We start from the raw sequence: 16,544 nt of genomic DNA on the forward strand, positions 1-16,544 counted from the left end.
GGAAACTTGCCGCCGCTTATGAAACGAAATACTAAAAGGGAATATAATTCAGTTTGACTGCTCCCGAGCCGAGTATTCGGTTTCTTAGTCTTACTACGCCTGCGTTTTGCGCGAACGTCTGCGCACCTTAATATATCCTGCGTACCTGACCGCTTCCGTTTACTCGACTCATCAACTAAGAGTAAACCATCTGAGAAAGTAACCAGAATATCTATTCATACACTGCGGTTATTGTTTTGATTCAAAATAATAGGTTTGCGTTTGACCACAAACTCATCTGATTGATGGTAAGTGGCCTAAAGTGGTACAAAATATTGTTCAGGTCAATTGATGTTATGATTAATAGTTGATTTTTGTAAAAAATATTTGTTTTTCACTGTTCCTCCATGTATAAATTGTACTTACCAAACATAAGCGGCACCAAAACCGAATACTTATTTGGTTTTCGTTCGAATATACCGAATAGCAAACGAATATTCAGCGCATCTCTACCTACCATGTTAAACTTTTTCAAGATAGTTTAAATAACAGTATAATTTCAAAAGCTTAAACTCACGTTTTGTTTATAAGTATAAAATATATTTATAGACGTCGTCAAACAGAGACAAGACAACGCAGAGACAAACCCTAGGTAGCGGACCATTACTTACGCTCGATTATGCGCCTCAAATAGTACAGGGACACAGAACAAGTGAATGTTTATTGAGGGGAGGTTCTTCTACATTGTATGCTATGTACCTAAACCTATTATATGTATATTGCTATACTTACAACAGACTCAAACAAGAGTAAAGAAAAATAGATTGCGTTCAGCGACCGACAGTCTGTGTATTTGATAGCAACAAATTACTGTCAATCAAGTTTCCAAATAGAGCAAAATACACATAACTATATAAGTAGATGTTTACAGTTAAATTTTACTTAAGTATATACTGTGGTACTTGTGAACGGAATTTTAGTGCCGACTTGTGTTAAGTTTTCCGTTCGCGACTGTGTTCGCGTAGACTTCGATTTGTCACTGTTTATGTGCTACTTACTACTTAGTAGTAAGTTACTTACTACTAACTACTTACTACTAAGTAGTAAGTAGTTAGTAGTAAGTTACTACTTACTACTTAGTAGTAAGTAGCACTTATTCGTCCTTGAAAACTACAACAATGAAAATTATCCTATTTTCTTTTCAGTTGGATAGTATTCTAGGTTAGACATTTTATCACGTTTTTCTGTGACGTCACAGTGTGCTTTCTTTATACAAATCCCATAGTCATTTCGTGGCTAACTGATTTGACTAGTTGAAAACTAGCCTGTTTCAGACGGTCGTTACATTCACTTCACGTTTCTAATTAATAGCATAGATAACTGTACATTATTACCACATAGGTACTTATAAGTTACATACATACATACTTACTTATAAAATCGCCCCTGTTTTCCGTTCCGTTTCACCCACTATGATTCCGACACACCACTTTAGTTCCTTCAACTCGTATTAAAGTCTGACATGTGACCACACTAAGTGAAAAGGTGTATGTAAGTCCGCGCCCGGCCTTGAGGCTTCCCGCTAACACACTTATTGTTACAACCTTGTGGTTTCAGCAGACCAATAAGTGCCCCTTAATAACAGGGTGTGTACGATAAGGCGTAAAAGTCCAGCGATTTCTTGCAAAATAATAAATTTACTGGTTGTATGTTAGTAATGATGACTTGCACATGCTAAAATACTCACCCAAAAATACAATCTGTACTTTTATATTCCTTAAAAGTAATTAATCAATCCAGTTTCAATTAGTTCGTTATTTTTATCTCCTAAGATTTCTTGCGCTTAGGTATACCTACCCTGAAGTTACCAGTAACGAAATAATACTAATATGAACCGTGTAGTTGTTTGTTATACTTACTTTCCGATGATTTTTCTTTTCGTTTTTTTTTTGACGTGACTTATTGTATACAGGGCACCATCAGGCCTGGTGTTTTAAGTTTTGTACCGGGTGAGAGCCCTCAGCGTTGCCCATTTGTCCGGCCAAGTAGTTAATGCCATCAGCGGCAAATCTACAATAAGTCACGTCAAAAAAAAAAAAGATCCATTTTCATCCAAAGCAGTCCAGCGGTTTCGGCTTGTCAGAAACAGAAAGTCACACAGAGTTAAACTCTTTGGATTGGTATTCATAATATTCATGAATGTTTAGCTTATATCGCGCTGCGGAGACATTGGACAATGCGAGACCAAGCAATTTGTCGGCGACAATGGAACGTATGGAATTCATATGGAAATTGTATGGAGACTTATGCAATATCGCACATGTAGAATTAAGTACCATCAGACAGCAAGTCTGCCGATTGCCAGCGAGTGGTATTGTAGCATAATTTCCATAAATTCATACATAATTATAGATAAATGACGCCTATTTTCCATTGGGGTACGCAGAGATCACGGAATTCCACTTACCGCGATCTAGGTACACCACTTTTTACCCGACTGGTGAGAATCAAAAAGGAGGGTTATGTGTTTGACTGTTAATAGGTCGTTGGTTCAAATCCGGCTCGAAACACCATGAACAGGGAGACGTTTGCTTCTATAATGAAATTAAATAAAAAAAAGGAATTATCTTGCAGCTCCGTTCGCGACTTTATTTTGGAAGGGTCAAATGAAATGAATGTAAATAGAGTATGTAGTAGCTTTTTTTTTTTTTACGTCGACGTGACTTATTGTAGATTTGCCGCAGATGGCATTAACTACTTGGCCGGACAAATCAGTAGCGCTGAAAGCTCTCACCCGGTACGGTCACGAGTAGTAATACACTTCGAAACCACGTCACATTAACTTTTTTGATAAATTAACCCTAAAAGTCTAATTAAATGTCAAATATGATAGTTCGACAGGGTTCTAAAGTGGGTACATGATATTGCTCATGACTGTACATTATTTAAGACAACTGGCCTGAGGGTATATGCCTAGTTGGTAAAGTAAAACAAGTAAAAGAAAATTGTGGAAAAACGAGGACGAAACACAAATAACTGTGTAAGTACTTAATCATTTTATAAAGTAAAGTACCTATTATGTTAGGTCTAAAAGCTATTTCGAACATGAAGAATAGTTACAATTTATGCAAATTCTTGTCTAGTTCCCGTCTTTTGTATTTAAATGGAAACAAACAGTATTATTAAGTATAGGATAATTAGTAAAAAACTAAACACAGCTTTTGTTCATTGTTTTCTCAAATACTGAATTGAAATATTCCTTTTGATTAAAATAATCTTCGGGCTATAATAAAAATAAGTAATCTGCGTGGCATTGTGTTTGGTTAACGTTTCGATTTCGGAAACAATCGTTGTAATGTGAGAGAAGAAAATAAAAGTATTTTCCGTACTTACTTACTATGAAAGGCATGAAAGGTAACTAACATCAAAGGGCGTGAATGTGTATACCTAGGTAAGTACCTAAATGTTGGCCACGAAACTGAAATTCAAATCTCTAATCATGTTGAGCTAAGGGCAATCATATCGACAATCTATAACTATGTACTATTAAATCTAACAGCACCTAATGTTAGAAAAGAATCGCTCCATCATTATATCGACTGACACGTCACAAGTCACAACACTAGCTTACGTACTTTGACAGATCTAATTGTTACCGCGCATTGAGACGACTGTAAAATGTTTCTTAATGAAATATAATCACTAATTGTACTGAAATGGGAGGTTAAAATGGCTACATCGAAGCAATTCATCTGAGAAAGCAATATTGCAATTTGAAATTTGCGGATATAAAAGTAAGTGCGCAATGTAAACAAATGTCAAATAGTAATATTGCTTTCTTTTTATTGGCCATTTTAACCCCCCTGGTCGTTTTATTTCATACTAAGTAGGTGCATTATATACAGGGTGGCCCAGAAGTTCACGTTCAAAATGAAAAAATAGATAGATGGACTCATTAGCTACCAGAAACACCCCCATGTATGTTCAGCGATTATTTACGGATTAGGAGATATGACCCATTTTGTACCTTTTTCTAGATTTTCTACCTTACTTCAGAAATAATCATCGTATCTCCTAAACCGTAAATAATCGCTGAACATACATGGGGGTGTTTCTGGTAGCTAATGAGCCCCTCTATCTAATTTTTCATTTTGAACGTGAACTTCTGGGCCATCCTGTATATAATCAAGAAAAGATTTGGGCAAAAAGTATTTATTTAAAACTTAAAAACAAAAGAGATATAGGTAAGTACTGTGTATCTTTATACACATCGTATATAAATAGGTCATATTAGTGTTCTTATCTTGCCCGGGAGGATATACTTATGAAACTTAATGCCCCGTGGGATTACAACATTCAATTTACGTCACTTGAAAGGGTTTGCACCTATCTGTTGTAGTTATATCTGTATGTATGTGCAATATTTTACAGGCAACTTTATAGTTTTACGCATTGATTATCTGGTGGAAAGGTCTTTTATTTGGATTTCTAGAAAACAATAGCAACAAAATTATCCCCAAATGCGCATGTATCCTGTCAAAAGTGGCTCCTTTTCGTCATAATGTATTGCTCTGCCTACCCCATTAAAGATCGTTAGTGTCTCAAACTCTAAACAGTTCTCAAATTTAAATAATTAAATGCATAACAATATTAAAATGCATCATATCGATTATAATTTCTACTCGAGTGTGTAATCGATTTATAGGTTATTTATGGCATAATAACACTGGCCAGAAAAAAAGTTTTGGCGGGCTGTCAATACGAAAAAACTAAACCATTTTGAGAGAACAAATGAAAGTGTGTTAAAAGCTTAGAACAGAAAACACAACATTTAGAAACGGATCAGGAAAAAATAACAGTGTGGTTTCAGATATAACAACCAACAACAGCTTTATCAGTCTTCCTGTCGACGCGCGGGAAGAATTATCAGTTAAGTCTTATAATACTTATATTTTTCTAATTATCAGTTATGTTGTATTTGTGTAATCCAATGCAAATATGTTATTAGCAAATAGAACAACAGACAGTAAACAGAAAAACAGAAAGGTAGTAAAATAGACAGTAAAATATGCAGCAGGTAATATCGCTGTGGTGATTCTATTAGACAATCAGGTGAACATATAAATTCATTCAGGTGGACAGGGATGGCTGTAAGGGGCGGTCGGAGGCCATTCGCGGGGTTTCACCCCATATTCTAACATCGTGGGTTTTTTTTACCCAATATTCAGAAAGCTACGGGCACATTGCCCATTTGTGGGTATTTTACCCCGTAGTCTTCTACCTACGTATTTATATCATCATCATCATCAGCCGTACGACGCCCACTGCTGGGCATAGGTCTCCCCCAAGGATCTAACATATAGGATGTAGGATTCATATAACTAAGACATATTTCATAGTAAAGTGATTTAGAATTCAGATAAATCGTGATTTTTGGATCGTCATTTTTTACGTAACGAACGTCTCAGCCGCCTAAAACTTCTGCATCGTCATACAACCTGTATAGCAGAGGAAAAGAAGCAGCAAGAAATACCGGCACAGGGGCCTAGACGTTCTTAAAAAAAAAAATGTTATAGATTCGGTAATTTGGCTGCCTTATATCGCTGCCCAGACAGTTAATCCCATGCATTCATAATATACATAATGTTTGTATTCTAACCAATATGAAATAGTATGATTAGGTTAGCTTAGATTACTATGTATTATATTATTTATATATTGAGTTCTTCCAGACTGATATTGAGTTTATACTATTATGTATAGCGCTTAGATAGATACGTGGTTTCGATATGGATATTTGAGCAGGGATAAGAATAAAATATATGAATAGCATTGGACGACACATTCAAGAATAAATAGCAAAAGATTTCCCAAGAAGGAAACTCAAGAATATCCATAAAAGGCTTTAACCCTCAATACACAAAGCCTAGGAAATGTCAAGTGAATATAACTAGAAATTTCTTTCCATCTCACGATAGGCAATACCTCAGAGTTTTAAAAGACGATGGATTTAGGTCTTATTTTTGTGATTTATCAGGGAATAGTTCCTATGGTGTTTTTTTATACAATCTACTAGGTTATGTAGGTTGTAAAGTCAACAATTAAACTTAAATAATATTATTCTTTATTCTCGACCCCATTAGATGTAGTTACCTACTTAAATATACTACAGTTTTCTAAGAAGAAAATATATTTTTTGTATTGTCATTGTGTATTATTTTGTTTATTTTCTTTGTGTAATGTGGCGTACAAAATATTAATAAATCATTTTTCTTTCTTTCTAAACTTAATAAATAATTGTAATTTCTTTTCTTTTCGCTTTTTTTATACTTTTTCGCCTGCTTCGTATTTCGTCAGCTAGAAACTCGATATCGAAGTGATAAAAATAGTAAATTAATTTGCTTCTAACTTAAGTACAATTTATTTTTGAAATAAAGCTAGAGGCTTACTTTTTAGTTTCAAATAGAATAATAATGGTGCTAATTCCTGTAAATACCATCTAATTTTATTTTAAGTTATATCTGTCATTTTCTTATCCGCCGAAAAGGAAAGGGACGGGTCATTGACAAGCATAAAATTTATGGAACACACGTCAATTTTAAGCACAAATCTAAACCAACCGTCTAAAAATTTTATATCAGTCAATAACCCGACACATTCATTTACTCATTCTTCCTAAAATTAAGAGCTGTGAATCATCCGTCCCTTTCCTTTTCGACGGATATGAAAATGACGGATATAACTTAAAATAAAATTAGGCGGTGTTTGCAGGAATCGGATCCATTATGTTTAGTAGATTTTTCATGCCGATTTTTTTTATTGTTGGATGGCGTGAAAAAGAGGAGGCCTATACCCAGTGGATGGACACAGTCTGAGTAGATAGATAGATAGATTTGCATCCCGTGCTCACATGGATACCTAACTAATTTGATTATTATCCCAGCTTCCAACCAATTGGAAACATATGAAAATCCCTCCGGATATGTCGTCTATTTCATTTGTTATAGAAGAGATTAAAAGGGATTACTTAGTTATTGATTAAGGGATTAGGGATTAGTGATTAGTGAAGTATGCTCTTTATCCCTTCTGGTCGATGAAGGAGAGGCCTGGGCCCACTAGTGGATACATACACAAACCCACGCCCGTAATCCCTAATAGGGTGGGCAGAGTCACAAGTAATCAAAGATAACTTCCAGCCACTGTTGATAGGAAGTCCTAAGATGGATATGGTGAACCTTATGGTGATAAGGGGTCAGCCCGTCGCCCATAACAATTGTCTATCATGTTACAAAGGATGTCATGGATAAATAATAACACAACACAAGGTCACAAGTATATCCCAATTACTCAGGACAAAAAAGATGAACTAAGTACCCACACCTCACGTGAGTCGTATCGCCATCTATAATGGTCAAGCCAACTATGTTAGTGAATACTGCACTTAAGATACATTATTACTATTGGTAATGACCAATGAGTTATTAATGTAATCATGAAGATAGATACAAATACAAATAGAAGGTGAAGGTGTGGAGTTCATCTCAGCGCTGTGTTGGATCCTAGTTCGTAAAATCATCGTTGCTTTACTGAATATAATAAATATAATAAAACGACTCACATGAGGCGAGGGTATCGACTTCCTCTCGACGTTGCTGGGTTGTCGTGAGAATGTTGGCGCGTGGACGCTCAGCGGCGACCCTGGCTCCGAGTCCGTTCGACCGTCGTTGCTGCTCGTCCCAACGTCCTGACAAAAGGAAACGTTAATGATAATCCCAACAAAAACATTTTCATGTAAAATGTTGCCAAGACCAGATCTAATTGATCGCAATGTCAAAATGATTTCAGATCTCATGTAGAGCCAAGCTTCTAACTCTACACAACCTAACTATACAAACTCTAAGTTTAAAAACTCTGCATGTTAGATGAAATATGTGACTTGTCTGGGAGAGCGGAGAGTTGCCTTTCTATACGTCATCCTCCTAGCATTAACCCTTTTTTCACGTGGTCCACTTTCCTAATCTGAAGATTTGACAAGCCTGGTTTTTTTACAGAAACGACTGCCCTGCCTGTCTGACCTTCCAACTCGCGAAGGGAAAACCAGTCCAATACAGGTTAGGTCATATACCTCCAAAAATGCGTGCCGTTCTTTCTCTCTCTTTATTTAAGAGCAGCGCTCTTGTCGGTGGAGTAATCGCCATTCCTCTCTTCTTCCCGCCAAATCCTTCACCTCCTGATACGACACTATCTGCACCTTCACGCACGCCGCATGCCGTTCTATACGTAGTAAATTAGTTATTCTATGCTTATAGCTAACTAATTACGTGAGTGCCACGAGTGAACTGATTTGTCAATTTCCATCGGACACCGGCCGTGTATGGCATTCTCTGTATACCGGGTTCAGAACACGTTCATTTGCAATTGAAATTCCACTCACTTGCTATCACATGATTGTTTCTAAAATTGAAATTGGCTGCTTCATGCTTCGTTTGGAATGAAACGGAAACAAAAATGAAAAATCTAAAATTCTGCTGATGAGTTATACAGGGGGGTTAAAAAGGCCATATCAAATCAATTCGTGTAAGTACATTTTTTTTTTTTTTTAAAAGCAATATTGCTATTCGAAATTTGTTTGCATTGCGCACTTACTTTTATTTGCGCAAATGTCAAATTGCCATATTGCTTATTTAGATGAATTGCTTCGATGTTGAATTTTGTCTAATCAATCACCTATAAGTATATTAGAATTTCATCCATCATTTAAAACATATAAAGTAAAAAATCCGAGTAAACAGTAACGGACACGGATACGGATATCTGGAAAATCACTAACTACAATACACGCATGAGATCCCTAATGGGATGGACATAACCATTAAGTAGAAAGAAGATATCATGCAGCCACTATTACGAAGTCCTAATATAGATATGATAATTGTCAACGCCCAACCATTACTAAGTTTCAATCAGTATCCCCTTGTCGACTTTAACAACATACTCGCGAATAAACAGCAGACAATCGCTCTGTTATTTTTATGTTTCCACTCCATCAGAAAAGTAGTTCTATCTTACAGATAGTACGAATGAAGTTGCTTTAAAAGCTCAAAAGACTTAAATAAAAATACAATGAACATAAAGTTCCCGAGAAATGTAAATATGAAGTTATTTAGAGGAATTGTATCCGTAAAAGCTTCAACGTCGTATTTACTGGAAAATGCAAACACGAATACTGATATTAGCCCTACAATTTCCATGAGCCACTTAATGAACCAAACGTATTTAGGTTGAATTGAGCTGATTATCGATAAGCTGTCATAGTATTATTTATATAGAATGTTGATTATGACTTTTACATTTTTCAGAAAGAAGTTTAATTCATTATTGTGTAGGTAATTTTATATTTTGTGTCAACAACCCAAAGAACATGATTAAAAACTTATTTATAATACTAAGTTAGTATTTACTTTGCGTTAAATTCACAGGGCAATGGACGCTTCACTCAACAGGCGAATCAAATATTTTTACCGCTATACAGGGTGTTAGTAACATCGTAACGAATACTGAGGGGGATGATTCAGACCATGATTCTGAGTTAAAATCAAGTGGAATTTTCCGTCGCAAAATTCATGTTTTTTTAATATTTTTTTTAATTATTTTCATCTCTATACTTCTGCGATCGAAAATTCCATATTATGATATTAACTCAGAATAATGAGCTAAATCAGCCCCCTCAGTATTCGTTACGATGTCACTTACACCCCGTACCAGTACATACATGTAGCCATACAAGTAGGTATGGGTGTTAGTGACACCGTAACGAATACTGAGAGGGATGATTCAGACTATGATTCTGAGTTGATATTAGTGGAATTTCCTGTCGGAAAATTCATGATTTTTTTTTGTGTTTTTTTAAGTTATTTTCCATTCCATACTTTTGCAACGGAAAATTCCACTTGATATCAACTCAGAATCATGGCCTGAATCATCCCTCAAAGTTTTTGTTACGATGTCACTAACACCCTGTATATGAATATACGTGTGTATGTACGTCTGTTCCCACCTAACTTCGAAACCATTTATCAGAATTTAACAAATGAGGTGTCACTAGAAGCGTCTCGATTGTCCGGTTGGCAATTACACCTGGCCAAAGAATAAGGAATACTACGTATAGAACGGCAATTCTCCGTTCCGCACCAGCGGCTGAGCTACGATTACCCCACGACCCCTCGGTCTTAGTTTAGTCATAGAATAAGAAATACTTAATAATAGAACGGCAACTCTCTGCTCCCCACCAGCGGCTGAGGTAGGTTTACCTCACCCCCCTCGGTCTTACTTTAGTCTTCAATCGTATGGCCGTCAGACGGCACACACCCATCTGCGCGGGAACGATATCATCAATGTGTAGTGTCTGTGTAAAACGAGGCTTTTTGTGTGAAGTGTCCGGGGTGTGGTTTAGTCTTCAATCGCATGGGTGTCAGACGTCACACACACATGCGCGTTACGATAATGTCAATGTGTAACGTGTACGACGTTTTTTGTAACGTGTTTTATATGAGGTGTTCGGGGTGCGATCTGGCCTTTTTGGCCTCTAGACTGACCTGCAAGGCCTTAGCGAGCTCCACGTCGTTGTACCGGCCGGTGGGGCGGCGGTCAGGTAGGATGTACTTCGGCAATGCTTTGAAGAACCATGCGCCAGACTTCTTCCACATCTCCCGTGTCTCCGCACACAGGTTGCACATGTACTGTTCGCGGGTATAGAGCGGGGATTTGCTGCCGTTCGCTTGGCTGGGGGACAGAAAGAAAATTATTGATGTCTCGTTTATATTGCTTAATTTGGATACACATAACCAATTACCCTGCACCCAAACATCTCTCTACAGGAATCAGGGTAATTCGTTATGTGTGTCCAAATTTGTGTTCACTTCAGGACCCCGACACCGACCCCACCGCGTGGTCGACGATTTCCCTCAATCAGCGCTTATTGCTAGCAAGGGTCGATTAATAATTCTTTCAAATATTTTTCCTCTCAGACGACGCCCTCAGCCGAGGTTCGCGCCCGACTGGGCACCCTCAGGCCTGTAATCTTAAACGTTGTACCGGATGAGAGCCTTCAGTGCTCCCCATTTGTGTGGCCAAGTAGTATAATATTAGTAGTACAATAAGTCACGTCAAAAAAAAATGTCCAAATTTGTGAAGCCGAAATTGACGCCCTACTGGGCACCCTCAGGCCAGTTGTATTTTAAAAGTTTATACCGGGTGAGAGCCCTCAGCGCTCGCAGTCTGTCCGGTCAGGTATTGAAAGCCATATGTAACGCCATAGGTAACCACAGCGATATGGCGAACTACTTATTATCTGCAACTAGTAACAGCCTCCGTGGTCTAGTGGTTAGAGCGTTAGGCTCACGATCTGGAGGTCCGGGTTCGATTCCCGATGGGGACATTGTCGAAATCACTTTGTGAGACTGTCCTTTGTTTGGTAAGGACTTTTCAGGCTTGAATCACCTGATTGTCCGAAAAAGTAAGATGATTCCGTGCTTCGGAGGGCACGTTAAGCCGTTAGTCCCGGCTATTAGCCGTAAAAACACCTCCACCAACCCGCAGTGGAGCAGCGTGGTGGAGTATGCTCCATACCCCCTCCGGTTGATTGAGGGGAGGCCTGTGCCCAGCAGTGGGACGTATATAGGCAGTTTATGTATGTATTATGGTATTCTGTCACCATATATTATGGTTCAAGGTATCCACTGAGCTCATAGTCTGTGAGCTTGAGTATATTATTATTGTAAATGTGTCGCAAAAGTTAATAATTCTTATTTAAAATTTAAATGAGGGTCCAAAAATTTATAAATCCCTTTTCTCAGAAGTTGTCAAAAAGAGAAGAATGTCATTTGCATCATATTTATAAATGGTACGTAATACCGTTAGTTTGGCTTCGCGTGGTTACGTGATAGCATAGCATCACGCCTGTATCCCCGAAGGGGTAGGCAGACATGTATAGTACTCGCACTCTTCACCAGCCATGTTAGTTCTATGTAATAGGGGGTGAGCAATAAATGAATATGAATATGAGCCGGAAATTAACTGGGCAACAATCTGGAAACCACGTGATGTCAATTATCTATGATCCAAACATGAATTCAAACTCATTAAAGTCAGAAACATGGACAGAAATCAGTGATTGAAAGCAGTAATAACTATCTGCCTGATAAGAGTCTGATGGCAATACTGATTATCAGTAGCGGTGTTAGGGTGGGGCGCGGTGGGGCGATCGACCAGGGCGCCGGATAAAAGGGGCGCCCGCGCCGCAGCCTGCAAAAAAAATGCTGAAAAGAGAGCTGATAGAAAGGCCAGAAAAGTAAAATTTTATTCGATTTTTTCTAATAAGTGGTTATTTTTTATAATAAATATTTTTTTTTCATTAAGTACATGCTATCTCTCTTTTCGTATGGGTTTGAATTGCAGCTACAGGGCGCCGTAGAAATCTCGCCCAGGGCGCTGCGCTGGTAGTGATAAAAACGGCACTGCTAATTATAGATAAGGTATGTATTTGATGGCTACATACTGTATCTGTAAACCAGAAACCCACAGGGTGATTGAGCCCATGATTCTGAGTTGATATCAAGTGGAATTATCCGTCGCAAAAGTATGGAACCTGAAAATAATTAAAAAAAAACACTAAAAATGCTATGAATTTTCCGAGAGGAAACTCCAGTTGATATCAACTCAGAATCATAGTCTGAATCATCCCCTTCAGTATTTGTTACTGTGTCACTAACATCTATCGTACACTAGTATATACGTACTTGTATCTACCTGTACGTACTTGTACGGGGTGTAAGTGTGCCAATAACACCCTGTATATTCGTTCTTAGCCTTACTTAAGTTACGTAGTATTTATTATTCCTTATTTTATGCTTAAGTATCGGTTGACGAGTAGAATGAAGGTTTCTAGCCCATAAATTACTCAGTTGTATAAAAATATTTTATGTTTATTTTTTAATTTTTTAAAGCAAGTCTAGGGCCCTGTGCCGAGGTTTTTCTTGCAGCTTCTTTTCCCCGGCTATACAGGTTATGAGAAGCTGCAGTAGTTTTAGGCGGATGAGACGTTCGTTATGTAAAAATTGACGATTCAAAGTGTAACTATGTTACCTACTGAATAAAGATATTTTTGACTTTGAATTTTAACACATGTTTACCTAGAAATTCCACATCTTATTCCAGTTCGTCACCGTCTGGGACCTATTAAACTAGCATTGCTAAATACGCAGCCGGGATATGTGTGTTTGCGCCGGGATTGTGCCGGGATTAGCTTATACTTATTTATTGCTTATTTTATGATCAAAGTATCGTTTTTCGCAACAAAACAGCGTTTGTAACAAGGTAAGTCTCGTAGAATAGAAGCTATTAAAAGTTTGACTTGGTTTAGGATATTATTAAATTGACTATTTTGGCCCAATACACCCACCTCCATCCCACATCAAATATTATTTATTTGAAGGTGGGCGAATACGTAATACTGAAAATAAGTTAATTTCCAAGGCATTTTTAGAACAATGGGTATTCTGTTTCGGTCTTATGTAACAGTTTGAAACTATCAGGTACTTATCCTCAGCGGGGGTAAGTAAAGTAATCGGGCTGAGTGGCAAATTTACAATAGCTCACGTCAAGAAAAGCAAGTAATGAAGTCACTCGAGGAAAAAAAAGGGCGCCCAAATTGTACTGAATTCCATATGTTATGTCTGATTCTTGAAATTTAGTTCTGTGCAATAAAGTTCGATTTGATTTGTATATCGACAATAAATCACATTACAAAATACTAAGTAAGTAAGTACCAAATATCCCAGCTGAAAATATTTGTAAGTACTTACCTAAATGACAAAAATGAACTTGGCCGAACAAATGAGGAACTGTTGAGTGGTTTCACCCGATGTTATTGGGTTCTTGCTCATGTCGTTTCACGAAATCTAATCTAAATAATACGAGATGAAATACAAACAGTACCTACTAAATATAGCTAAGAATGTACATGTCATACTAATGTACATACTTACTAAACTCAAGCCTATTTCCCAACGCGGTAACCAGACATTATGGAATTCTATTTGCTTCGATCCTGACACACTTCAAATCAAGGCTAATCTTCAATAATATGAATGTGGATAGACCGTAACCTAGTGCTACCTCCGCGGCACGGCAGCCGTGCCGCGCGCGGCGCGAATTATATCGAAGGCTTCCACCAATAGCCGTACGATGTCTATCTACGTAGATAGCACTCGATGCGTTTATTAGTTGAAGCCGTCGATGTAATTCGTGACGTGCGCGTCGCGCTTACCGTGCAGATCCCGCTGCATTCAATAAGATAAAGCTATTACAGGCCACTACATACCGGGTGAGAGCCTTCAGCGCTCCCCATTTGTCCGGCCAAGTAGTTAATGCCATCTGCGGCAAATCTACAATAAGTCATGTCAAAAAAAGGCCACTACAGAAAGTTGTTTTTTTAACGCGATTTATTGCAGGTTTGCCTCAGATGGGGAGCGCTGAGGTCTTTCACCAAGACGATAGGCTTGAGGGTGTCTTTTAAAGAAAAAGTAGAGTCACATCTCCATAGAACACTTACCTGTAAGTTGGCGTTTCAATGACACACTTGGGGCAGGCGGAATGGCGGCAGATGGCGCAGGTCCGCAGTGGGGACAGCAGTCTTGAAGTCTCCCCACACAGGAGACAGGTCCTTGGCGCTGGGCCTTGCGCTGACCGACGCATACCTGGAACAGGACGTCGTAGTCAACTGGTGAAGTAGAGTCTTAGGCTGCCTGTCCACCGGAGCGAAGAGAGGCAGCGGAGCGGAGAGACGGAGCTATATTAACCTATAACAGGGATTTGCGAACTAGTTTCAGCAATCTTATTGGCTAATATTTCTAAATATTTCTTTCTCCTTGATGAAGGATAATCATTAAAGCGGTATACAAAGCGAAGGTTGATGGGAGGGTTGGCAGAGAAGACGATCTACCCTGAACCTGCGTGCGTGTATGAAACGATTGATGATAGTGCAGGAAGTCAGAGAAGTGTGTCAGGATAGAAGCAAATGGAATTCCATAGTCTCTGCTTGCACCGGACGGAAATAGACGTGAGTTTAAGTATGTATGTAATATTTCCTAGGTTCTCCTTCTCCGCTACGCTGCCTCGCTCCGCTCTGGTGGACAGGTAGCCTTAGGACTTTTTTTGACGTGATTTACCGCATATGGCATTCACTTTTTGGCCGGAAATGGAGAGCGCTGAAGCTCTCACTCGGTGAAACAGAGATTGTCGCATTACTACTCATTATTTGCAGTTTTATTTTTCGAAATCTAGTTGTATACGCAATTAAAACACAAGTTATTTAAAAAAAAAACATTAATTCTAGCCTGAATGAGAACCTTGTCGTATGAGATACTTTTACGAAACGTGGGATACCTACGTCACACCCTGGACACTTCATACAAAACACCTCGTTTGACACAGACTTGTAACACTACACATTGACGTTATCGTACACCCGCATCTCTGTGTGTGACGTCTGACGCGATTGAAGACTAAAGTAAGGCCGAGGTGAACCCGGCTCAGTCGTTGGTGGGGAGCGTAGAGTTTCCATTCTATACGTAGTATTTATTCTTTATTTTATGCCTACGTCCTGTATAAACATGGTCAAGCGTGGTATTCATTGCGAGTTATTAACGAATTATTAATTAAAATTTAAAAAGAGAATGAGACTGTTTAGTCCCTTTAGACAGACATATATTTGTAAGTTAGCATTTTATAATTTATTGTTAATTAAGATCGTCTACCAAATTTGCCTATACCAACAACGAATTAAATTCATTGTTATTCAAAAGAATTGTTCAGTCTAGACTTCATTTCTTCTACTTTTAAGATTTTACCACTGTGTATGTAATTTATCTGAAAGGGTTTTACGAATGAACACATGAGATTATATAGGTATTTTGAGAGTCCTATTCACTTGTACTTACTTCTTCTTCTATCGTGGGTTGTGAGGTTGATTACCAGGTGTCAGGGATTGAACCGCCAAAGGCCCCTCTCATGGCTCATGTAATACTACTAACTTATATCAATAAGTAGTAACCAGGACTTAACGCCGAAACACGGACCATCTTACTATAGGACAATCAGGTGATCAGCTTGTAATGTCCTAACCAAACTAGGGCACGAAGTGATTTTTGTAATATGTGCCCACCGGGATTTGAGCCTGGGACTTCCGGATCGTAAGCCCAACGTTCAAACCACTGGACCACTGAGGTCGTTTTATAGTTAATACTGTTATAAAATGAAAGGTCCATCTCAGCTCAGCTGCTGTTAGAAGCAACGAGAATCTAATGAGGCGTAATAACGGATAGGGTCCGAAACGAACGTATCCGTCCTTTATCAATTTAATTTATTTACATGCAGATACGAATGCTATCTACGTAGATGCTCAATATAATACGCGTAGCGCGCGGCGCGGTTGCCATGCAGACCCGGCTTTTAGTACTTATTGAACAAGGACATTTTTGTAACATTAATTAATTAGGTAATTATTA

General features: G+C 38.2%; 1 protein-coding gene across 1 annotated transcript in view; it reads right to left on the reverse strand.

The window, feature by feature from the left end:
- The window catches only part of LOC126376006 (rabphilin-3A), a 65,057-nt gene that overhangs the window by 14,624 nt on the left and 33,889 nt on the right, over positions 1-16,544 (reverse strand). Inside the window, exons 3-5 of the mRNA XM_050023156.1 lie at positions 14,591-14,735; positions 10,575-10,761; positions 7,598-7,723 (exon numbers count right to left, since the gene is read on the reverse strand). Coding sequence (XP_049879113.1) covers positions 7,598-7,723; positions 10,575-10,761; positions 14,591-14,735 — 458 coding nt within the window. The remainder of the gene's footprint in view (positions 1-7,597; positions 7,724-10,574; positions 10,762-14,590; positions 14,736-16,544) is intronic.

The sequence above is a fragment of the Pectinophora gossypiella genome, chromosome 20, assembly GCF_024362695.1.
Source record: "Pectinophora gossypiella chromosome 20, ilPecGoss1.1, whole genome shotgun sequence".
Taxonomy (NCBI): domain Eukaryota; kingdom Metazoa; phylum Arthropoda; class Insecta; order Lepidoptera; family Gelechiidae; genus Pectinophora; species Pectinophora gossypiella.